The following is a 25,238-nucleotide window of genomic DNA, read 5'->3' on the forward strand; positions in this document are numbered from 1 at the left end:
TAACATAACAGCCCTGAGATAGATGCTATCAAATGAATAACATGACCATGTAAGATAAAGAACAAATCTCTAGTCTCATTGGAAATCACATTCTGATTTTATTTTTTCCCTTTCCCATATTCCTCTCTGCACTATTTCTTTCCACTAGTGCTTAATTTGATTTTGCAAGATAAGGAGAAAAGAGAGAGCCAAACAATTCAATTTCAGTTTTGTGTAATCAGAGGGTGGATTATTCTAATTTGGCCCAGTCTCTCTTTCCTTCCCAGACCCTAACAAGAGGCAATTCTGCCTCCATCCAGATTTTTAATGATGTCCAGGTTGGTGAGCAAATCTTGGGCTAAAGGCCTTCTGATTAAAGTCCAGAATTTCAAAGGCCATAGGCAGCAGCTTTTAATTCAATTAAGCAAACACGTTTTGAGTAACCATTATAGACAAAGCACAGTCTTAGTTACTATAGGGGGAAGCCGATAATTAAGCATTTTATGGCACTTTCCCTTAAAACAGCTTAATACCTATTTACCCCATAAAAGTTTGGGGCTTCACTGCCCCCCGCGCCCCTCCCCCCCACCCGCCATGAAATCCCCTGGAGAAGGGAATGGAAACCCACTCCAGTATTCTTCCCTGGAGAATCCTATGGACAGAGGAGCCTGGCAGGCTACAGTCCACGGGGTCATAAAGAGTCAGACACAACTGAGATACTAATATTAACATCCCATAAAGAGCCTTGGTTCCCTGGTGGCTCAAATGGTAAAGAATCTGCCTGCAATGCAGGAAACTCAGTTCAATCCCTGGGTCGGGAAGATGCCCTGGAGAAGGGAATGGCAACCCACTCCAGTATTCTTGCCTGGAGAATTGCATGGACAGAGGAGCCTGGCGGGCTACAGTCCACGGGGTCATAAAGAGTCAGACACAACTGAGATACTAATATTAACATCCCATAAAGAGCCTTGGTTCCCTGGTGGCTCAAATGGTAAAGAATCTGCCTGCAATGCAGGAAACTCAGTTCAATCCCTGGGTCAGGAAGATGCCCTGGAGAAGGGAATGGCAACCCACTCCAGTATTCTTGCCTGGAGAATTGCATGGACAGAGGAGCCTGGCGGGCTACAGTCCATGGAGTCGTAGAGTCAGACAGGACTGAGCAACTAACACACAAACAGCCTACAATTACCTTCATTTTTAGAGCCAAAGACTCAATTGCGGTGAGCTTTGAAAGTGATTTATGGTGAACTGGGCTCTGGACCTCTCACAGTTAACACACAGTATGCTGGCCACTGGAAGTGTAAATTTAAAATCTTGACTACTGGAGAAAAAAAAATTTTTTTTTTTTTTTAATGCTTTCCTCTTATCTTTCAGGTACTATTAAATTAATAGGACTTCCAGGGTGGATTGCAGGTCTGGATGGGGAGATAAAGAGAAGGTGAGAAAGTAGTTTCTGGAAACTGAACGGCCCGAGGCAAACTGTGGAGTAAACAGTGTGCTCTGGGCTCTCCCTGGTCACCAAGCCTCTCCCAGCTCAGGGTCTCCTGCTGGGCTCCTTGTCACACATGGGCCTCTCAGAGAACTGGCACAAGCTGCCTTCCACTGTTAACTCTACTTAGCCAGGCTGCTCTGATTTTCTTGTTTCTCTAACCTTTAAATGAACACAGTTTACCTTCCATAGTAAAATCAGCTAGGCCGGGGCCATTCGTTTCTGTTTGGCTGTGCCCTCATTTTTTCATTTAAAGAATACGTAGACTCCACTTTTTGTTGTTTACTCACTAAGTCGTGTCTGACACTTTTGACACCCTCATGGACTGTAGTCCACCAGGCTCCTCTGTTCACGGGATTCTCCGGGCAAAGAATATTAGAGTGGTCTCTGCTGTTTCCTCCTCCAGGGGATTTTCCCGACGCATGGATTGAATCCAGGTCTCCTGCGTTGGCAGGTGGATTCTTAATCACGGAGCCACCAGGGAAGCCCTAGACTCAGCTTTATCATGACGTACAACCTGTTGCCTGCCCTATGGAAGACAGTAGGTCCTCGCTAGAATTCGAGAAGAACGAAACAATACAAGGAAGATTTCCTGACTGTGAAGGTATTGGGGCAGCAGAACAAGGTGGGAAACTCCTGCTGTTCTAAACATTCATAAAAATAAACCATCACTGAGAATGTTTTCCCAAGGTGAAAATTCTTGGGAATTTCACACACAGTGTCTCTGTCAACGGGGCCATTGCTGGCCAATGGGCAGGACTGGCTTCTGGGAGGAGGACAAAAGAGGATAATACAAAAGAGGATAATAACAGCAGCTGCAAGGTAGTGTGGGTCTTGAACATACTGAATGTGCAAGACTTTTAAAAACCTGTAAGCAGCTGGATAGAGGTATAATACTGTTAGGGCACCAGTGATCTCTCTGGCAGTCAAGAAACCCACTGCCCTTGTTGATAGTTGGCTTTTTACGCAGCCAACTGCGTAACAAGTTTTTCTTTTCTATTAGCTGATTTTACTCTTACGGTATAGCTAAAAGAAAAAAAAAATAACGTCTTGAGATAGTCATCAAAATACAGTAACGGGTGATAAAACTTTCCGCCAAATAAAATTAAGTGGGGAAAGAGTTAAGCATTTCTGTTCATTTGTTCAGTAATTGCACACCTCTCCTGCAGGTGTTCATCTGAAAATAAATGACAGCATGAAAAGGCTTTCAAGGGTTGGGACAGTGTCTTCAGAATGTCCTGTGGTTCTTACTACTCTAGGAACCTACTTCATTGTACTCAAAACCAGACCCTGCCTGTGAAAACTGCAGTCCAGAGATGGGATCCAGGTCACAGTTGAAGGTGATGGCAGAACTGGGGACAGAGTTCAGGCACAGTTATAGTTTGTTTCAACATAATTCCCATGTGCTTTCTCAGCTTGTTATCAGGGAAGAATTCTACTTCTTGGAAAACGGACTCAACCACCATTAGCACCCACTCTGGGTTTCCTGAACAGGTCATCAATGTGCCTGCTGATGTTTGAGAATCCCCCGTAGTAGCCCAGGCTGCTCAGAGCCTCTGAGAAGATAAAACTCATACACACAACACGAGGACAGGGCTCCCAGCTCCCTGGGAATAATAATCAAGACAGCCCTACAAGGAAAGAAAGGTGGTGTGATATCCGAAATATATTTTTATGCCCCACAGAGAACTTCTGAGAGGTACTTGAGTAGTTCTGCACGATACAATCATGGGATCGACCACCTTTTCCAAACCTAGGTCAGGCCCTTCCCAGAGAAAAACAGGGCTGCTTGAAGGCCTACAAATGTGGCCAGTGACTTTGATGCCAAGAAAAGAAAAGATATGGATCCTGAAAGAGCGTGGTGGCATGAGGGAAGCCTGAGTTCATTTGTTCAAGTTAAGATGAACTCCTGCAGAGTTGGACAGTGCTTAGCAACTAACCCACCACCAAGATGACCTGTACCTTTCTAGTCTCAAAAACTTTATTAGGAGAGCTTGAAGGAGTTTTTCCCTATTTAAAATAATGTTTACTTACTGTATCTGAAAACACTCTCTCTCCTCTATTTTAGACTCAGCCTGTGGTAGGTACCAGCCAACCACAGAATGGTACTCTGTGTGTGTGTGTGTGTGTGTGTGTGTGCAACACACATGCATGGGTGCTTAGTTGCTCAGTCGTGTCCGACTCTTGGCAACCCTATAGACTGTAGCCCGCCAGGCTACTCTCTTCATGGGATTTCCCAGGCAAGAATATTGGAGTGGGTTGCCATCCGCTTCTCCAGGGGATCTTCCCAACCCAGGGATTGAACTGAGTTCTCCTGCATGGCAGGCAGATTCTTTACCACATCTGTGCATCACATGGTAAGTCATTTACTCAAAGGGAAAACAACAACAAAACCCGGCCACCCCAAATGAAGACAGTAGAAGAGAACTAACTGATTTGTCTGTCGTCTTTCCCGTCAAGATCGCCCTCGCCTTTGCTTTGGTCAGCGGGAAGGACTTTATGTACGAGTCATACAAATGCTTTGCCAGGGCCCGGAGGTCAGCAGACTCTGGGTTCAGTTGGTCGATATCGCTGGAGATCTCCGCTAACAGCTTCTCCTTCTCGGCCTGTGGCATGCGCCCAAACCTGATGGCTACAGAAGAGAAAGGGCAGGATGAATGAGTGCATTCCTGTATAGACATACATATATTCCTGTGTGTATATATATACACACACACACACATCACAACTTCTTTACCCTTTCATCCGTCAGTGGATACTTCGGCAGTTTCCATGTCTTAGCTATTATAAATCATGCTGCAATGAACATGGTGGGGGTGGCAAGTGAATTAGGTTGCCTTATTAAAGATTAAAGATCTTATTAAAAATATTTTTGTCCTTTAACATCTAAGGGGTGAATTCGCAGTCATATCAGGCTTTTGACAATGAGTAAGGCTTCGTCTCATGGTCAGTTTTTCCACTTTTAACATGTTTATTTTGCAACAGCTGTAGCCTGTAAACAAGACTTGTATGAAAAATAATACTATTGCTTTTCATATGACTGTTGCCAATAAGTTATGTTTTTCCACCTCTCTTTCTTGAGGGAAAAAAATATGCGCATTTGGAGGTTTTGCAGGACTTGGCAATCATTTTATTTTCTAGCTCCTCTACAGTAAAACAAGGGGAAGTCTTATCACCATGATTAAGTAATTTTTAAGTTGGGGGTAACGTTTTTCAAACTATTTGGAGAGGACATTTAAACATTGTCCAGGTTTCTCTCCAAAGTCAAGATGAGCAAGATACTACAGCCTCATCTTCTGACTCTGAAGTCTTATGTGACATCGTTCAATTCATTTACTGAACACCCGTTTGATGGAAGATACTGGCTCAACAAACTGGACTAGGGGACACAAGGATGAAAAGGATGTGTACAGTAGATCCAAAACATAAAAGAGAGCCTACATATGCATGGGTTATTCTCTCCCTCTCCTGTACTGCTTTCTACAAGCTCCTTCCTTTCCATCTAAGCAGGGTTTAAGGTTCTGACCCCAGAACAATCCACCCCATGCTCTTTCCTCCACCACTGAACTTACTGAAAGAGCTATTGTCCCTCACTGTCTTACTCTTTACCTCCCAACCCACTGCCACTGCTTCTTGGCCTTTTGGCTAGGATCAAGTGTAGTAAGGGGGCTTCCCTGGTGGCTCAGTGGTGAAGAACTCGCCTGCCAATGCAGGAGAAGCAAGAGATGCAGGTTCAATCCCTAGGTCGGGAAGATCCCCTGGAGGAGGAAATGGCAACCCACTCCAGTATTCCTGCTTAGAGAATCTCATGGATGGAGAAGTCTGGCAGGCTACAGTTCACTGGGTCACAAAGAGTAGGACACGACTGAGTGACTGATCGAACAGCACCACTGCAATCTAGCTTTTCCTCATTTAAATTCACCAAAACTTTGCTCTCACAAAGGCCCCTACAGCTCCTCTAACGGTCACATCTAGGGGCCTGTTCTAAGTGCTCGTTCTGCTTGAGCTCCCCGGCTTCCTCCCAGCCCTTCACATTGCTGACCTTCTGCACCCTCTAATTTCAAAAGTTTCTCACACTGGTCTCTGCCTTTCTGGCTCCCCATATCTTTCTGTCTGCTATTTTCCAGAACTGCGTGACAGCCCCTCTTCCTTCACTTACATTCTGTTGTTCCTAGTTCAAGTTTTCTCTCTAATGCAGAAAATGTGCTAAAGACTCCTGCCCTTTCTTCCCTGAGATTTGTATCCTTATTTCTCACTTCTTCCTGTGTCCCTTTGCCTGTGGACGCTGGATATTCTATAGGCACCTCAAGTCAGTGGCTCAGTCGTGTTTCTCTGTGACCCCACGGACTGTAACTCACCAGGCTCCTCTGTCCACAGGGTTTCCCAGGCAAGAGTACTGGAGCGGGGTGCCATTCCCTTCTCCAGGGGAATCTTCCCAACTCCAGGATCAAACCTGGGTCTCCTGTAGGCAGATTCTTAACCATCTGAGCCATGATTTAACGAAACAGAAAATCAAACTTTTTATTTCCCCTTCAAATTGTCTCCTCTTCCTGTTTTCCTTTCTTGATTAACTCACTCTGTCACCCAAACTAAGCACCTCGAATAATCTCTGACAACCTCTCTCCCCTTGGACATGTGCATTCATTGGTCATGGCTGTGATGTTTCTTTCAATGCCGCTGCCTCTCGCCATGCCCAATCTCTGAGTTCACAGTATTGCACTGGCCTCCTGATGGATTTCCCTGACTTTTCCCTCTCTAACTTCTCCTTTTTTACTGTTTTCAATAGTTTGGTTTTTGGCAATACAGGTCTGTTTGCTCCCTTGCTTTCTGAGAATGTGGTGCTTACAGGAGAGGTTAAGAAGCTCACAGAAGAGAAAGAATGGGGAATCAGAAACCGGATGGCAGAGAAGGTGTTTGAGTTGGGCCTTCAACACTAGGTAGGATTTTGACAGGGAAGGAAGGGCACAGGAAGCAGAGCCCCAGAGGTGTTCTATCACCGGGTAATTTGCAGCAACAGCCAAGAATACAGCTTGTCTGAAATGTAAGTGGAAAAAGCAGCAGTGGGAGAGGGAGGTGGAGGCTGGACTGTGGGCAGTAATGAACGCCTTGAAGGTGTGGGTACCACAGCCTCTGCCTTAGGACTTTTCACTCTGTTATATCTTCTGAAAGTTATTTGAATTTGGGGAGATTTCCCCCATACCACAAAGAAGACTGCAGAAACAAAAAGTAACATGTTGCAGTTTAAAGTCATTTGCCATTCGGGTTTTTCTTTTTTGCAACATACACTGGTGCTTCTGTTTGCCAGAAAGAAGAGAACTACCTTAAGATGGGAAGAGCCACAGAAACTTGTGAAACCATTTTTCTAGAATTGAACAAGCTGCTAAGAAGGTATTTTGGGAGAAGGCAATGGCACCCCATTCCAGTACTCTTGCCTGGAAACTCCCATGGATGGAGGAGCCTGGTAGGCTGCAATCCATGGGGTCACTAAGAGTCGGATACGACTGAGCTACTTCACTTTCACTTTTCGCTTTCATGCATTGGAGAAGGAAATGGCAACCCACTCCAGTGTTCTTGCCTGGAGAATCCCAGGGATGGGGGAGCCTGGTGGGCTGCTGTCTATGGGGTCACACAGAGTCGGACACGACTGAAGTGACTTAGCAGCAAGAAGGTATTTTGAAAGTTGTCGGCTTTTTTTTTTTTTTAATAAAAGAAAAAAGGCATCATTTATATACTACAACATCCTAATCAGTAAAGCGAGTGAAAGTGTAAGTGTTAGTTGCTCAGTTGTGTCTGACTCTGCAAACCCCATGGACTGTAGCTCACCAGGCAGAGCCAGTAGCCATTCACTTCTCCAGGGGATCTTCCCGACTCAGGGACTGACCCGGGTCTCCCACATTGCAGGCAGATTCTTTACCGTCTAAGCCAAAGATGCTTAATTCTGTAAAGCTAAGGTTTCACTAACTTTTAATATTTGTGAAAAATAAAACTTCTGTCTAAAGTGGATGGAATAGGGAAAACCTAGCTGTTTTCTGTGCAGCCCTTTTCCATTAAAAAAAAAAACAAAAAAACCCTGAAAAGGGATTTTCTTAGTCATGTTTGCAATCCTGTAAATGCTAAAGTATGATCTTTGATACCATGATATTTAATTTCTTTCCTTTTTCACCTTTGTAAGAATTAACTGAACACTCTCTACAAAGCTGCTCCTCTCTCTAAATAGAGTAAGCTAATGGTCACAAGAAGGCAAAAGATGACCTAATTATCATGCTTATGATAGCTTTGACTTTTCTGGAAAGAGAAAATTATACCATCAATACTATAAAAGTTGCATTTTAAATTATTTGCCTATAAACAACAAGCAATAGGGGATATATTTTACATGAATGTGTGCAAGCAACAGAAAATATATTGTACCTCAATATGAAAAGTGACAATTTTTAAAGGACAAAAAGTAAATATAATTGAAAGCAAAACTGGCATCTTTTCCTAAGTGGTATTTATAACAATGACCTCAAAGTCAAAGATTCCTTCATAAAGATAAAATAAATTTACTGCAACATGATCACATCACCTAAAATGTAATCCTTCAACTGAAAACGTACCCTTGCTTTACGAAGTCTGAAATAAAAAGGAAATTGGTAGAATTAAACCAGCAAATTATCCTGCAATTAATGACTGAAGTTGTATAGACAGCAGATGTAATCTGCTAGGAAAGTTGGACCAAACTTCTATCCTGTCTAATATAGTTGGTAGAACTATTCAAAATACATTCTTGCCTTTAGAGGAAATTACCCCGTATTAACGATACAAATATAATTTTGTAAACCACTTTTAAAGGGTAGAAGACCTATTCAATTAGTGATTCCCAAATATCTTGATTGTTGCTGTTTAAAAAAAAATCTGCATGATGGAACAAAAATTTAATTTTCACAGATGCTGTTGAGTCCTCATAGATGACAGCTGACTTCAAATATTATATCTTCTTACCAGATAAGTTTTGAGAGAGGAAAAGGTAAAAGAAAGAAAAATAGGGCATACGATGACATTAGACTTCAGACTTAATTTGATTACTTTGGCATTTTATCAATATATCTCTAAGCCCATAATAACTTTTGAAAGAATTGATGAATACTTGACAAATATAATACTACCTAGTTACATCAAAAACTTGTTTTGTGAGCCAGTCAACCAATGAAAGCCAAATGGCGATTAAGAGCTATTTCTTCAAACAGGGCTATGTCCCATGATTGTACTGAGTTAGTTCTACAGTTCATGAAAACATGGGTCTTTAACAGTCCTGCCCTTAAGCTGACACTCCTAATTATAAGCTTCACTTAAGATACAGGTTCAAAAAAGTAGAATGTTTTACTCTCCTATTGAAGTTCTGTGAAACTTTTAAAAATACTTGCTTAATCCACAAATTGTATGCTGTACAAAGTCAAGGATAGGGTTCTGCTCATTTCTGCATAGCAAAGAGAAAAAAAGGTATATCTATGTCTGATATACCACTAAAGTTCCATATCCATAAATCAGAATTTTCTTACATTTAAAGTAGAAACTAATGTTTATAAAATAGATATCTAGTAATAATCTGCTGTATAGCACAGGGAACTTTGCTCAATACTCTGAATGGCCTATGTGAGAAAAGAATCTTAAAAAAAAAAAGTGGATAAATGCATATGTGTGACTGAGTCACCTTGCTGTACACCTGAAACTAACCCAGCTTTGTAAGTCAACTATACACCTATAAAATAAAAAAAAGTAGAAACTACTTACACATATAATTCTATTTTTAATACTATTAAAGCAACACAAAAAATTAATCACAACTCTCACATTACATGTGTTTCAGAACACTACAGTAACTTTCATTACCACCCAGACTTCCCAGTCTTTTCTCCCATCGTGGCAAATGCCCAACTACAAGACAGAAGGATTCACACTTAAAGCCGAACAACTCTGACCTAATAGAGAAATGCTTTATTGGCATGCAGTCTTCTGAAATCTGGCGATCTGTGGGAAAACTGAACACGTTTTCAGCCACGGCCCTCGGGTCTACGGGTCTAGCAGCCGTGATGAGAAGCGTCGAGTGCGGGCACAAAGTGCTCACTTACCATTATGAGACATCCCCACAGCAAGGCACTTCTGAAACCGACAGTACTGACATTTGTTTCTACTTTTCTTGTGGATCCGACAGTTAAGATCACACCTATCGTAAATAAGTTTCAATCTGATTGTCCTCCGGAAGAAACCCTACAAAGGAATATGGGCGAGGGAGAAAAGAAGCAAGTGTTAAGTGTTTGTGACAATGGCTGAAAGCCACACTGGCCTGAGTATTAGATACTGTAGGCTCTTGACACGTTCCGTCAGTGGTGACTTTAGACAAATCACTTAAGCTCTCTCGGTCTTCTCTGCTATAAACTAAAGAAACAGAGGATCTCCAGTGTCCCTTTTTTAGCTCTTAGTGACCACAACCCACTGATGTCATTCAGTGCATCTTGGCCCCACATCTGGATTTCAGCAAGCTCTAAGAAGTGCTCTGGATTTAATGTAATGCAAATAAAACACCATGTAATCAGTTCAGTCTCTCTGTAAATCATTCCAGCAGCATGCCCTAACCTTATAATTGTGCTAAGCAGTTTGGCAAACTTAGAGTCATTTCATTCTAAAACATGAGCAAGGCCAATAAAAATCCACATGTGGGTAATTTTTTTTGGAATTCTCTATGTTGCATAATTTCCTACAAAATTGGTTTCATTTATTTATGCATTTGAAAGAGTGTTCCATAACCACTGTAGCCTACAAACAGAGATAACAGAAAATAACAGGAGAAGTAATATATATGTTCTCAGAAACTTGAGCACTATCTCAAAATAGCAAACATGTCAATTTGAGGCTGAATTCTGCTATGTTTATTTTTGAAGACCTGAAAAAATTCTAATGAGAAATGTTTTCTAACTCCATTTTGTTGTTGTTGAGAATATTCCTACTCATTTCTATTGCATTCATTCTCATGCAACCCACTTTTTAATTCTTTCAAATTTATCTGGCCCTGTTTGAATACAAAAAGCACTGAATTAGGATTGATTCTACCACTGACATGCATTTTGACTTTCTCCAGATTTCTACCTTGAACTCTAGACAAGTATGTTCAGCTGTTTACTTGACAACTTCACTTGGAAATCTAACATTATCTCTAACCCAGCACGACCACCACTGAAGTCCTGGTCATACCCTACAAGCTTACCTCACTGCAACTTTCTCCATCTTAGCTGTCACAACTCCAGCCCTGAAGGCACTCTCATCTTCCTTCTCTCATGTGGAAAGCTCATGCTCCAAATATACAATTGCCTGTTTCCCTCACTGCTTTCAAGCTGTGTTAACGTTTCAACGTCTTAATGAGGTTTATCTACCTTATTCAATACTGTGGCCTGTCCCTGTCCCCACCCCTCATCGGCAATTCTTGCTCTGCTTTATTCTGCTCTTACCTGCCATCTCCCCGCTCCATTAGCAGTTATGACTTCCTAATGTGCCACATAATTTAGTTATTTATGTTTATTTTCTGCCCCTCTCTCACTGCTCAACTATAATTCTGAGCTCCCTGGGGACAGGGCTAACCCTTAACCCAGACACTAACAATAGTGCCCCATTAAACTATTTTGTTGAATAAATATGTGTCATTTAACTTCCTTCCTGGGCCATCTCTGATATTTTGAGATTCTAAACTATGACTGAGATATTAAAAGGTCATTGGCACACTTTTTTCCTTTCAGGTTTTGAAGCTATCTTATTAAATGTAATAATTACAAACATGTAGGAAATGCATGTAACTGTAAAACATAATGGGCTTCCCTGCTGGCTCAGCTGGTAAAGAATCTACCTGCAATGCGGGAGACTTGGGTTCTACCCCTGGGTAGGGAAGATCCCCTGAAGAAGGGAATGGCTACCCACTCCAGTATTGTGGCCTGGAGAATCCCACGGACAGAGGAGCCTGGCGGGTGACAGTCCATGGGGTCACAAAGAGTCGGACATGACTGAGTGACTTTCACTATAAAACATAGTAAGATAATTATCACACATGAGCCCATTATGCAACTCAAGATTTAAAATCATAACCAGCCATGTGCATGCACTTATGTGTTCTTCCCTTATCCAACTGTTGCTCCTGTGGCTGCTTGACAATATAATCATAACCCTAATTTTGAGCTTATCATTTCCCTGACCTTTTAAAAAAACACAGCTTTACCATACAGCCTATAAACTAAATAATACATTGTAGGTATGCTTGATTGAGGGCTTTATTAAGTAGTATCATACTACATATAGATTTTGCAAAGAGATTTTCCTCTCTATGGCTTACTATCCTTGAAGAATATTATTTTAGTCTTTTTATTTTTTTAACATGTAAACCTTTTCATTTTGCTCTCATTCTTGAAAGAGTCACAGGGTACTCAGTTTTCCCTCTTAACAGTCTGGATTCCATTGGCTCTATGCTTTCATTGTTTCTGTTGAGATGTCTGCTGTCAACTGACTTTGGTTGCACTTAATTCTTTGTTTTTTGTACTCTGCAGTTTTACCGTAGTGTGTCTAGCCATGGATTTCTTTATCTTCTTGGACGTTTTCTGCATCATGGTTTCACTTGTTCATTGGTTCTTGTATTCCAATTAGATGTTAAGACTTTCTTTTCAAGCCTTCCATATTTCTGAATTTCTCTTTTATATTTTTTATCTTCTTGCCATTAATGTTGATCACAAAGGTAACCACCAGAAGAGCCAAATAAGATGAAAAAAAAAATGCAATGGCAAAAGTAAGGAAAAGCAAACATTTCTCACCAAAGTTCATCAGTGAGAAGAGTTCTGTATATTACTCTTCATTAGTAAAGAAGACATATTTTTAATATTCAAAGATCCTATGAATCCTTCAAGAAGTAAAAGAGGCTTCAAATTCTAGCAGATTCTAGGTGGGATATGTTCTTTAAAACATTGTTGGTTTCTTTCTTAATAACTTCTTTGCACATATCTTTCAGTTTGGTAATCCTTTCTTTTGCTGTGTCCAGTATGCTATTTAACCCTTGCATAGAATTTTTATTTCAATGATCATATTTTTCACTTTTAGAAGTTTCACTTATTTTCAAGGCTGTTGGTCATTCTTGATAGTCTATTATTGTTCATTCATTGCTGTGATTCTGCCCTCTATCTTTAAACAACTCACACACAGCTGCACGTTCTGGACCAGGCAGTTCCAATATCTGCATTCTTGGGTAGGGGTGGAGAAGCCTGTTTACCTCTGATGCATGTCATCAAGCTAGCTGCCTATTTATGTGCTTGCTGATATTTTACTTTGAAGTCATTTCTTGACCTTAAACTGTGAGAATCCTACAGGGTAAAAATTGGGAATTCCTTCCTCCAAAGAGAATTTGAAGATCCTTCTTTTGGAAGTCAGGAGTGCCACTGACTTATGACTATTTCAGACTCTCTTGGGAATTCTGGCTTAACTCAGAAGCTGGGCATCTATCATGAGGAAACTCTGCCCCTCCAAGTGTGCCTGAAGCTGCAGTTCAAGACCTAGGATTGTTTGCTTGTTTTGCTACTAATGTTTTGGAGAGTTTCCCCTACCTCTTGTGAGATCAGCACTATCTCAAAGGATATGTCCTGTGTAGGGTATGGTGGAAAGGTAAACCTCTTTAATTCTCAGAGGGTTCTAAGATGCTTTAAATATTTAAAAGGCATTTCCCCCCTGACTGATTCACAGAAGGCTAAAGTACAGAACTGTTGCCACTGTTAAATACTGTTGAGAAATCTTGCTTTGATTTTTGCCATTGGGTCATATATATTTCATGATATCTTTGGCTGCTTCTCTGAGCTTCACTTTTAAAACCCAATACTAGTAGTTGAAAATGCTGCTCGGCTATCTGACAGGTCCCAGAGTACTCACCTTTTTTGGCATGGTTGGAGATGAAGACTTTTTAATAAAATAACTATGTTTTTTAAGTTTAACGTTTATAATGTGATTTGTTTTTTGTTTTGACCCCTATGATGTCTTTCAAAGAGTATCACATTTTTTGTAATGATTCCAATGTTAAAGGATCATCATTCTGTATATCATATATGCACTGACCATACACATAAAATCTTGAACTAAATGTATACAAACCCCAGTACAAGCTTGGAACTGCTTTTACTTAAAAAAAATTTTTTAAGACTAAGTTCATGATAACTAACCATTTTCTTGTCATCTGACTTTTTCAAGAAACCTAGAGAGGAAGATACAAGGCTCTCATTTAGTGTTTTTTGTAAAACTTATTTCTTTACTTGATGAATGAAGCAGGCTTCCCCCAAATTTTCTTCATTGCCAAGAAAGAAACACTCATTTTTATTATGTCAGTGTCCAAAAATGAAGTGCCATTTCAACAGTTCAGAGTTCTGATCACCATGAAGTCTATGAACTGGTGTGATGGAGATGCATCAGTCACCATAAATTGCTTTGTGTATATTTTTATTATAAAATCTTCACACTTGCTTGTGAGAACATAAAGCCTGCTTATTTCTTCCTTAAAACATTTTCTCCAGCCTCTCCTTCATTGCTTTATTAGTAATAAAACCTCAGGTACAATGAGACCTGAGTGGTATTTAAATTTTACAATGAGATTAAATGCCCTGTGTCAGATCTGAAGTCAGCTTTAACATGATATGGCCCACAGAGGCTGAATCAATGAGCTGTCACTGGTGCATGGGAATATACTAAAAACTCTTCCTGAGGTAGGAATACAAAAATACATAGAAATATAAAAATAGATTATACAGTATTGTATGGTAGTGTTTCCTTGTATCTTTACTAAGTCTATGGTTCTAGAATTATCTTTCACTACAGACACAAAAATATTATGAAACCTATTAGGGAAAAAAATAAATGTCCAATTTATAAGCAATCAGTGTCAGCTTTGCAAGTTCTAAAGTGTATGAATCTTTCATTAGTTACAGATTATATATTACCTACGTCAGTAATATTAGTAACTGAAGAATCTATCACTGTTTTCCTGTAATCCAAACATTTTTTTCTGTCTGAACTTTGGCAAGGGTCAAATAAACCTGTTCCACTGGCATGTAGATATGTTTAAGAAGATCTACCGACAGCCATCTTGAGCAATATAGCTATTTTTTTTTTCTATTGTAAATTAGTTTGTAGGTTTGTGGTCAACTGTATTTTAATTATGGGTGTATCCCACATTCTACTGAAATGACAAATGTTAAATTGCCAAAACACCTTCTTTTAACGCAGTCTAACATGTGTGTTAATTTCACTTTCACTGAGTACTGTTGGTGAGCTAAGGCTGTATCTTTTTAAAATTTATTTATGGCTGTGCTGGGTCTTCACTGTGGCACACCGCCTTCCTCTGGCTGCAGCAAGCAGGGGTTCCTCTCTAGTTATGCTGTGTGGGCTTCTCACTGCAGTGGCCTCTCTTGCTGTGGAGCACAGGCTCTAGGGTATGTGGGCTCAGCAGCTGTGGTGCATAGGCTTACTTGCCCTGGGGCATGTGGGATCTTAGTTCCCAGACCAGGGACTGAACCCATGTCTCCTGCATTGGCAGGTGGATTCTTAATCGCTGGACCACCAAGGAAGTCCCATTAAGGTGGTACCTTTGATTACTGATGGGCACTGGTCTAACTGGTCTAATGATGGCATTCAGAGTGTGGCAGCAATTCTGTTTAACTCCAAAGCACTGAAGAATGAGTAAGCATGTCTTCAGCCTTAACAATAGTTCTGGTCTCAGTCCCCCTTTACTCACCCCAAAACGTTGAGGTTTCTAAACAGTTTTAATTTATGTGAGCTATACCTATTGATGTTGATTAGATTAGAAATAAAACCTGAGACATTATTAGGTACAAGAACATTCAGGTCACATTCCATCAGGCATTAGAACTATGCGACCATTCGGTGTCATGTAGCTTCTAGAACACTCCACTTCCATTTCTGAGAGAATGAGAGTGAACAAGGCAAACAACAAATTAATATTATTATGAAAACAGTATCAACCTCATGGGTATCTGGAAAAGGTCGTAGGGACCCCATCCCCAAACCACACTTTGAGAACTGCTGACATACTTGGAGAAGCCAAATTATATTATTCCTCTAACATTTTTCTTATTCTTATCTTTAAAATGGGCAGATGCCTATTCCCCCTTCTAAGGTTGGCATAACCTTCTTTGTATTTTCGTCTTCTTGTTGCTGCTGTTCAGTCACTAAGTCGTGTTCAACACTTTGCAGCCCCACTGACTGCAGTGTGGCAGGCTCCCCTGTCCTTCACTATCTCTCAGTTTGCTCAGATTCATGCCCACTAAGTCGGTGATGCTGTCCAACCATCTCATCCTCTGCTTCCCCTTCTCCTTTTCTCTTCAATCTTTCCCAGCATCAGGGTCCTTTCCCATGAGTTGTCTCTTCCCATCAGGTGGCCAAAGTAGTGGAGGGAGCTTCAGCTTCAGTATCAGTCCTTCTAATGAATATTCAGGGTTGATTTCCTTTCATAGGAAGTCTGTAATCTTTATTTTGGATGGTTTACAAGTTACTGGAGGTTACTATACAATACTGTGAATTTTCTTCTACTTCTTTTGCTTGTCTGTCTCTGGTAGGTGAAGGACTCCTCTGGATTCATCAGGTTTTAAGTGTTAATTCTCCGTCTCTGCCTTAGAACATTTCTGTTTGTAACCAGAGGGCACCTGAGTGTTCTCCTCCCTCTTTTCTCTTCTTTTTGCTTCTTTTCTTCTTTGTTTGCTTTGATCTTCTAAGTTTTTATGCCCTTAGAACTTAGCTTTAACACTATATGCAACTGCTGACAATATCTGTCTTTTCAATTTTTGGTTGATTGGTTAGTCCTTAAATCACCATTCAATTTTTAGCTGTTCTCAGAAATGTTAACTCTCCACAAATATCTGATGAATAGAATCACAATGAAACTATTTGCTTAAAATTTCTTGTTTTCTAACTGCTTTACCAGCCCATAAAAAACAATATTATACTGTGGAAACTTAACCAACCATACTTTATTTATCAACATAAATTACCAAGATAATCAAAACTAGATGATTTCTTCAAGTACTTCTAAGAATTTAGCCACAATTTCCTCAAAATTACATAAATCTAACTGAGTAAAATGACAGGTTCTTACTATTCCTTGAGAACATAATGATTTCCTATAAGGTTACAGATATTTTAGTTTGGTTTCAATCATTGAATGAATGAGTTTTCATGTTTTAAATGAAAGCATCTCTTGCCAGGAGTCATTTTGGAATTTTAGACTCAGAGATGAATCAGAAGCCCTTTGGCGAGCTACTCTAGCTGAATTATTTTATACATGAGTGACTGAGGCTGAAATCCTCATGTGATTGGTTAGAGACCATGGACAAGTGGCCACGTAACCACTAACTTGTCTCTTTCACTTTATTAGGTTGCCTTTAGAAAAATAAACTTTTGGACTGGAGAGGCTTTAGTGATCATCTAAATCAATACCATCATGTTATAGATGTGGAAACTTAGGCAGGATATGGTTAAAAATATAATATAGACAAAGGCATCTTACACAATATCTGGTGTATAGCAAAATTCAGTAAATATTAACTTCCTTTTTTGGCTCATGGTCCAGTGAGGAACACAGATCTTCCAACCTACTTAACTGCTGTCACATATCTTCACTCTGAACAGAAAGCCCTACTGATGATTGAACCTGATCTTATACAAGCAGCATTACTGTATAAGGTAAATATCTATCCACAATTTATTCTGAGCCCTAGAGTACATAATACTATTCGATTACTATTTTATTCATGGAGCCTATTAGAATTAATTCTTTTAAAAGACTACATTTTAAAACATGAGTAGATTAACATTTTCTCAATAGTTGGGCAGAATATTACTAAAAGAACTTTCCAAAATAGCCTTTTTCACAAAGAAAGGAGGTGAAGAGAAAGGGTATCTCTTTTCCAAAACAGCTGTATCTCTTTGCCTAACCATAACACATGGCTCACACTGATGCTGAATAAGGAAACATACAGCATCGGTTTAGGAGTCAGAAGGTGTATCGATGTGCCACTTACAATGGATGACCGTGGGGGAAATCTCAGTGACACAAGATTTCTACACCTGCAAAGTGGCCATAAATAAGCTCAACCTTATAGGAGTGTGGTAAGGCTCAAATGAAGGTTATCCATCTATCTACATATACAGAATATTACACAGTATAGTGGAAAGAAAAAGCATTAGAAGATTCAGGAGATCTGCGTTCTGTTTGGGGTCAGCCCGTGACTGTCATGCCATGTTACCTTGAGCAAGCAATTTCTTTTTTTGTAATCTGCAAAATGCGAAGGTGGAATTAGATCAGTGCAGCACAGGACCAATTCGGAAAAAATGAAGTGAGGCACAGTAGCCTTGCTTTTTAACGATTTTCTTAGGTTTTCAAGTATTATATCATCTAAAGGATGGGTTTTACCAAAGATATTTAAAAGTTTGACAGCTTTGTCTCAATTCTTTGCCATCTGTTTGCAACACGAAATGAAAACCTAGGTACCTTTTCAGCAAATTATTTCAAAAATGATCTTTTTTTTTTTTTACCTTGCATCCTTCACAAGCATGAACTCCATAGTGGAACCCTGACGCTTTATCCCCACAGACCCGGCATTCAATGGCCATGAGGGAGTTGGAAGGCTCTTCATGAGGCTTACTGTACAGCTGAGTCTTTTCAGAATAATAAGGTGGGGATACAGGCTCCACTTTGATTGCACCTGTGTACAGAAAAACAGGAGCAGACAATCATCACAGGAAAAACAATGCTAAACAGGCAGCAGGGCATATCGTTATAGTACACCTTATTACCATATTTTATTATTTAGGTTAGATGCACTATGGAACATGAAAAGGACACAGGAAAAAGTGGGCTTTGTAATCCCATGCAAGTCACAACCTCTGGGCCTAACCTGTGAAAACAAATTGGGAAGGGAAGTAAGTTTATGGTTCTATGACCCTCTAGTACCTCATGATACTAAAGTTCCCACAGGAAATATATAATATCTGAAATCATGAAGGTTATTTTTCTATGGGCTGTATTTGGCATTCATGACAATATTAAATTATACATTTAAACTTAAATATTGCATTTTAGAAGTGTTTTTAAACCACTCTTGCAAAGGAAACACAAAAGGAACTGAGAAGGAAATGGTATGCCCAGCTTGAGGGTACATGAAAAGTAAGAGAACAGGTTCTCATCAATATTGAGTCAGAAAAGATGGTTTGTAAAATGATCTTTGATAGAGAGAGACACTTTGGAAAGCAAGCACTATCTTCCCGCTGGTCAGGATCAAGCCTACTAAATTTCCATATTAGGCTTCAACTGAAATCACACATGTAAATATAACCAAGTATATAATTTACCTTAAAAAAAAAAAAACTAGAAATACAGGAAGTTCTTACTTCTTGTCAAGTAATGGCTGCCAATTACACAGTGGTTGCTCTGGAAAACCAGCATATCAACAAAGAGATAAAAATCAAGGAAATAGCATCACAGAAATTTATCTTATCTTGAAAAGTGCAGTTTTAGTTTTTCTTGATGTGAACTGCATTAATGGCATGGAGATTTATCAATAGTCTACAATGTCAACATTCAAATTTGTGCTGAAAAATAGGTTTCAGTGTAAGCTGCTCAAACTGCAGAATTAGGAAAGTTGCATTAAAGTAATAGTGATTTAGCGATAAGTTAAAGGAGGTAATAAACTGTTACTTATCTACTTAAAAGTAGAAACAACGAATCAAAATTTGGGGGGGTGGGGGGATGGACATTTAGCCTGATATACAGCTAGCACTGTACTCATGCTGGAGACTGTCCCTGAAAAGGGAAGAAGAAAACAAAGAGAGGACGGGAGGGAGGAAAAAGGAAAGATGATCCAGGGTGTTCACACACGACCTGCCGTGTTGGTCAGTTACATGTGTGTGTCAGCTCAGTCACACAGTCATGTACTCTTTTCAACCCCTGGACTGAGCCCACCAGGCTCCTCTGTCCATGGGATTCTCCATGGCAAGAATTCTGGAGTGGGTTGCCATTTCCTCCTCCAGGGGATCTTCCCGACCCAGGTATCAAACCCACGTCTCCTGCACTGCAGCCAGATTCTTTACCACTGAGCCACCTGGGAAGTGGAAGTATCAGTCACTCAGTTGTGTCTGACACTTTTTCCCAAGAACTTTAGCCTGCCAGGCTCCTCTGTCTATGGAATTTTCCAGATAAGAACAAGGGAGTAAGTAGGTAGCCATTCCTTTCTCCAGGGGAATCAAGGATAGAATCCAGGTCTTCTACATTGCAGGCAGATTCTTTACCATCTGAGCCACCTGGGAAGCCCTTGGTCAATTATAAACACTTAGTATTTCATGGACAAGTGGATGAATAAATGAATGGTAAATGTCTTCACTACAGCCATTAGTCCTGGGAGCATTTACCCTACTGTGGACGAGAGCTTAGTCCAATTCTAGTCTCAACAGTCTGAAAAGTGAAATAAACCTCATACTTTGGTACTCTTGGAGCTTCAGGTCATACTTATAATCTGCAACCATCGGGTCAGCTCTTGGGAACGGAATGTCCTCATAGTGCGGAGTGGAAATGCTGGAGAAGTCAACGGTGGTGAAGGGCTTGATGTCAAAGGCATGGGAGTGGTCATCCATCATAGAAAGGTCCACGGAGCTGATCCCAAAGTTGGTGGGCCAAAACGGCATCTCTGTGTCAACCATGGTAATTTCTGAAACAAAGAAAAGACCAGCTGTGACGTTAGCCCTGAGGACTGGGCAGTCTCATGAAGACACACAGAAAGGGAACAGAAAGAGTCTCCGGTCAAGATGTCACCTAGGTGATCACGAGGAGAGAAGCAAACACAACCACCTTCCTAGCGCCATCCAGGTTGCTGAACTAACTGAGGGAAGTCACCCGTTACCTGGACGTCATGGTCGAGGATCCTCTAGCAGTGTCAGCCTGTACAGCGGACCCACGCCAACGTCCTACAGACAGCCCTGTTCTCCTTACAGTGGGATGACTCTCCTAAGGGTATCTGGGAATGGGCTTCTTGCTTTTTCCCAGCGAGGAGAGAGCTAAAGAATGCAGCTGTCACAGGCTGACTCTTGCAAGAGGTTAAAGATTCTAGCTGTGGTCTTCGTAAGAAAAACAAAGTGCCTGGAAAACACAAATAAGGAGGGGAGCGCTGTGGATGTGCTTCAGTGGCTCCACGAGGGCTCCTCAGGCAGTGTGTGGGTCCACACGCCTGGATATCTATCTGCATGAATAAGGATGCAAACAATCTGACGTTATCTGTGTTACGGTACAAACCCTACGCTGCTGACAGTTCGGACCTCACACTGGGTCTCAATGACATCCAGAAAGCAGTGTGTGCTCTTGGTGACAGGGGCCTCCATCAAACTGTATCTTTTGTTCCGAACGTCACCTAAATCTACCTAACCCAGGACACGTCATTTACTTTGCCTATCTCCTCAATCTGCTTATTTTATTTTTCTCCAGCCATTTTTTCTGAGAATAAATCACTTTCCTATGAAAAGACACCTCTCTTGTCTCACCTGCAATATCCACAATTGTGGGTTTATCAACTGGTTTCTCAGTATGCTGACTGCAAAGTGCTTCTGAACACCAAAGTAAAGGTTGACCAAGCTAAAGGTAGTGCATATGCTGCCATATCAATACTGGGAAATAAAAACAGGGATGCAAAACATGTCTGGGTTGCAAGAAAAGTTGTTTGCTCATCATTTTACTGGTTTAATTTTGTTTCACTTTTAACATATGACCTCAGTGACCGCCTGCCAACCAACGTCGGGCTTCTCAACACAGGAATCATATCCCTAAGGGTCATTGGTTTTACTGAAAAGCTTTGCGGAAAATTTTAATGATAAAATAGCTATTTATGTGTAAATAAATAGAATGAAAAATTCATCTGATTTTAAAGATATGACTCTGAAACTCCTAAACAACTTTATACTTGTAGTACATTTCACAGCTACAAGAACACTAATTTTTTTTAAACAGACTGTATTTTTTTAAGCTTTTTTAATATGGACCATTTTCTAAGTCTCTATTGAATGTGTTACAATACTGCTTCTGTTTCATGTCTTGGTTTTCTGGCCACAAGGCATGTGGGATCTTAGCTCTCGGACCAGGGGATTGAACTCGCGCCCCCTGCATTGGAAGGTGAAGTCTTCACCCCTGGACTGCCAGGGAAGTCCCCAAGAGAATAGACTTTATTTTAGAAAGCAGCTTTAGGTTTACTTAAATATTGAGCAGAAAGTTCTCCTATACCCCTTCCCCTTTCTCCTTCCCCGCCAAACCCTGAAACACACAGTTTCCCCTATTAGTAATTGGCATTTCCCCTGTTATTAATCCTTGCGTTAGTGTGGTATTGCTTGTTACAAAACTGATGAACCGACAGTGATACATCACTAACTAAAACCCACAGCTTACAGTCGGTTTCTCTCTTCTGTGTTGACCATTCTATGGCTCTGACGAATGTATGACGTCCCGGATCCACCACCACAGGGTCCTACATTTCCTTGCCCTAAACGCCCCTTGTGCTCCACCGATACATCCCTTCCTCCTCCAAGATCGCTAACTTTGTTGTCCTCATCTCCTAAGGGCAATCTGCTGCAAAAGCAGGGGAAGCACCGATCGACGTGCAATAAATTTAAAAGTCTTCATCTGTCATGCAAGCGCCCCGACAGTCTGACTTCTTCGGTGTCTTTTTCCACTTGGGCTCCCTGACCTCACCCCCGTCCTCAGCAGTCACATGCTTGGGCGCCTCACACTGTGTGCCCAGGCAGACACTCTGCACTCTTCAGTCCACTCATCTCTGTTCACGCCGTTTCTGGGACTCCTTGGACTCCTCCCATTCCTCACGGTCACACATCACGATGCCCGTCTGTCTTTCCCACAGGAGAGGGGAAAATCCCACACTGATCCGCACGCTACTTGCTCCATGAAACCTTCCATGAATTCTCCAACTTAAAAAAATATCCTCCCTTCTCCGTGTTCCCACAGCACTGAGTACACCTCTTTCATTCCGGTATAATTATTTAAACAAATATCTCCGCTGTTAGATTTCCAGTTTTTGGAGCAAAGGACAGTGTCTTATTATTCCGTTTTCCCTTTAGACCTTGTTTACTAAATGCTTGCCAACTCAATGATCATATTTTATAGGGAAGGCCAGAACAAGTATTCATTTCTCTGTGGAAAATGGAAAAAATAAAGATACTTTCTCAGCGGTTTAGTTTTGCTAAGACTGAAGCTCCCCAGGAAAAAATGTAGCCTTCAGTATCATAAATAAAATACAGTTTAAGCTGTACCCCCTCCTCTCAACAATGCATACTCAGTTTTTCTCTTTTGATAATTGCAGCAGAAAGATTAGGGTCCTATAAACTTTTTTTTTTCCTACACAGAAAGGACAAAGAAAGAAAGAAAACTGTTAGCTTCTTCATCTCTATGAAAACAAAGTGTCTGACACATACTTCCTTCCCTCTCCCTGTCCTCTCATCCTGGGACACCTTGACCTAAACAACAGTACTCCACCGGCCACAGTTACTGGGAGGCACAGTGGTTCCCTAGATGTTTTATTTTATTTTGACTTAAGAGATGGGTCCAGGGAGCCTGCTTCTAATTTTGTCTCTAGAAAACATAAGCTACTGTTTCTGCAAGCTGTAAGGCGAGTAGGTGTTTTTCGTTACCTAGTGCAATTACCCACGGAAGAACACATGCGCAAACCACGTGCATGAACGGCAGCTCTTCTCAGGGGTAAGGAACAGTGTCTGCACTTTCCAGCCGGGTGACAGGAGTGCACTGCGTTCGGCACATCCCTTAATGTCACAACCGTAGGTGTTTCAAGCAGACGGCAGTCCTGGGGCAGATGTTGTGGGGCAGGACAGACCATCAACCCTGGCTGTTTATCTCAGACCATCAACCCTGGCTTTAAACTCTGCGATAGTTCATGAGCAGATTTTTTCACAATGTGTCAAAGTACAGTGTATTTCACGCAAAGACACATGTGATGCAAAGTAAAGCAACTTCTCTTACCAGAGAGGCATCACTGTTTGGGAGTACAGAAGTGGGTCAGAAAAGATTTTAAATGACAAGTCGAGCACTAGAACTACACAGTCTGTCAGGTTTTACGCTGTCTGCTATGAAAAGTAAAGAAAAACTTCTAGAATATCCAGGGAAATGCTGCATCTCCCTAATAATTGTTGTTCAGTTGCTAAGTCATATCTGACTCTTTGCAAAGCCATGGACCATGCACGCCACACCCCCTGTCCCTCACTATCTCCTGGAGTTTGCCCAAGTTCATGTCCATTGAATTGGCAGTGCTATCCAACTATCTCTCTTGCCTTAATAATTACATTAGCTGAAGCCTGGCATGCTGCAGTCCATGGGGTTGCAATGAGTCGGACACAACTGAGTGACTGAACTGAGTATTAATAGAACCCTAAATTTTTGCTGAATGTTTTGCCAAATATCATCTTATTTAATGCTCACAACGTCCTATGAAGTAGATATACTTGTAAATCTCTTTAAAGAAGAGGAAACCAAGGCACAGATATGGAAATAACTTGCCCAAGACCACCCAGTTACTAACAAGCAGAACTGGATTATGAATGAACACAGATGGTCTAATACTCCACAGCCTGTACCAGTTATTAAGGAGCAGAGCTGGGTTATCAACCCAGACGGTCTAAAACTCCAGAGCCTAGCCTGCACATGTGACTTCCTAACTTAGTACTGGTTAGGAAAACAAATCTCTTCTTGGATCTTCTAGTTCTATATCGAATAACAATTAATTTCAATGAACCCTCATTGAACACCTATGATGTGCCAGGTTCAAAGGGGTGTCCTGTAAAGGGTGAATAAGTCTCCAATAGAGGTTTCACTGGAACAACTGGTTAAGCTGAGCAACAAGAGTGGGTGCAGGAGAGAGCCTTTCCTAGATGGTCTAAAACTTAGGAGCCTTGTTGGAAGTGACCTCAGAGAGACATTTGGTCACTGGTGTGTGTTTTTTTTTTTTTTTCCAATCTCATTTTTTTCAGTTCAGGGTCATGGTACTCTTTTTTTTTTTTTTTTTAACTTTACAAATTGTATTAGTTTTGCCAAATATCAAAGTGAATCCGCCACAGGTATACATGTGTTCCCCATCCTGAACCTTCCTCCCTCCTCCCTCCCCATACCATCCCTCTGGGTCGTCCCAGTGCACTAGCCCCAAGCATCCAGTATCGTGCATCGAACCTGGACTGGCAACTCGTTTCATACATGATATTATACATGTTTCAATGCCATTCTCCCAAATCTTCCCACCCTCTCCCTCTGCAACAGAGTCCATGTAATTCACCCAGCCACCCTCCTTATTGATCTATTCAAATCACTTTGCAGTGACCTGTGAATTTCCTAAATCCTCTCCTGTTACAATAGCTGATATCCAGAGACAAGAATCATCTTGAAAACATTAGAGCAGAAAGGGCCTTTTGGAGATCATCTAAGCTCCTCATCTGACAGATGAAGAAAAGCAGGCCAAGTGATTTGCTCACGAGTCTAGAGCTAGAGGCTGAGCCCGTGAGAATCCAGGTTTTCCGTCTTCTTCTCTAGCATCCTCCGCACTGCATTAGGGAGTTGTTACTGTGTGTAAACACATTGAAAAGGGGACTTTTTAATCTACACCAATATCTACAGATCTGAACATTTTAGTCTTGACTCCTACACAGGAATGAC

The 25,238-nt window shown here is 41.0% G+C and overlaps 1 protein-coding gene across 22 annotated transcripts in view; it reads right to left on the reverse strand.

The window, feature by feature from the left end:
- Nucleotides 1-25,238, reverse strand: part of PPARG (peroxisome proliferator activated receptor gamma) — a 171,039-nt gene that overhangs the window by 72,813 nt on the left and 72,988 nt on the right. For all 22 annotated transcript variants that reach the window (XR_015151874.1, XM_086368716.1, XM_086368715.1 and 19 more), the window contains 4 exons: nt 20,008-20,235; nt 18,068-18,237; nt 9,580-9,718; nt 3,901-4,100 (listed from right to left, as the gene is read on the reverse strand). Coding sequence is in view for 21 of the 22 variants with exons in the window: in XM_086368697.1 (XP_086224823.1) it covers nt 3,901-4,100; nt 9,580-9,718; nt 18,068-18,237; nt 20,008-20,235 (737 nt within the window). In the remaining variant the exon portion in view is untranslated. The remainder of the gene's footprint in view (nt 1-3,900; nt 4,101-9,579; nt 9,719-18,067; nt 18,238-20,007; nt 20,236-25,238) is intronic.

The sequence above is a fragment of the Bos grunniens genome, chromosome 22, assembly GCF_055505025.1.
Source record: "Bos grunniens cultivar Pamir isolate PY7600 chromosome 22, Bosgru_T2T1.0, whole genome shotgun sequence".
Lineage (NCBI taxonomy): Eukaryota > Metazoa > Chordata > Mammalia > Artiodactyla > Bovidae > Bos > Bos grunniens.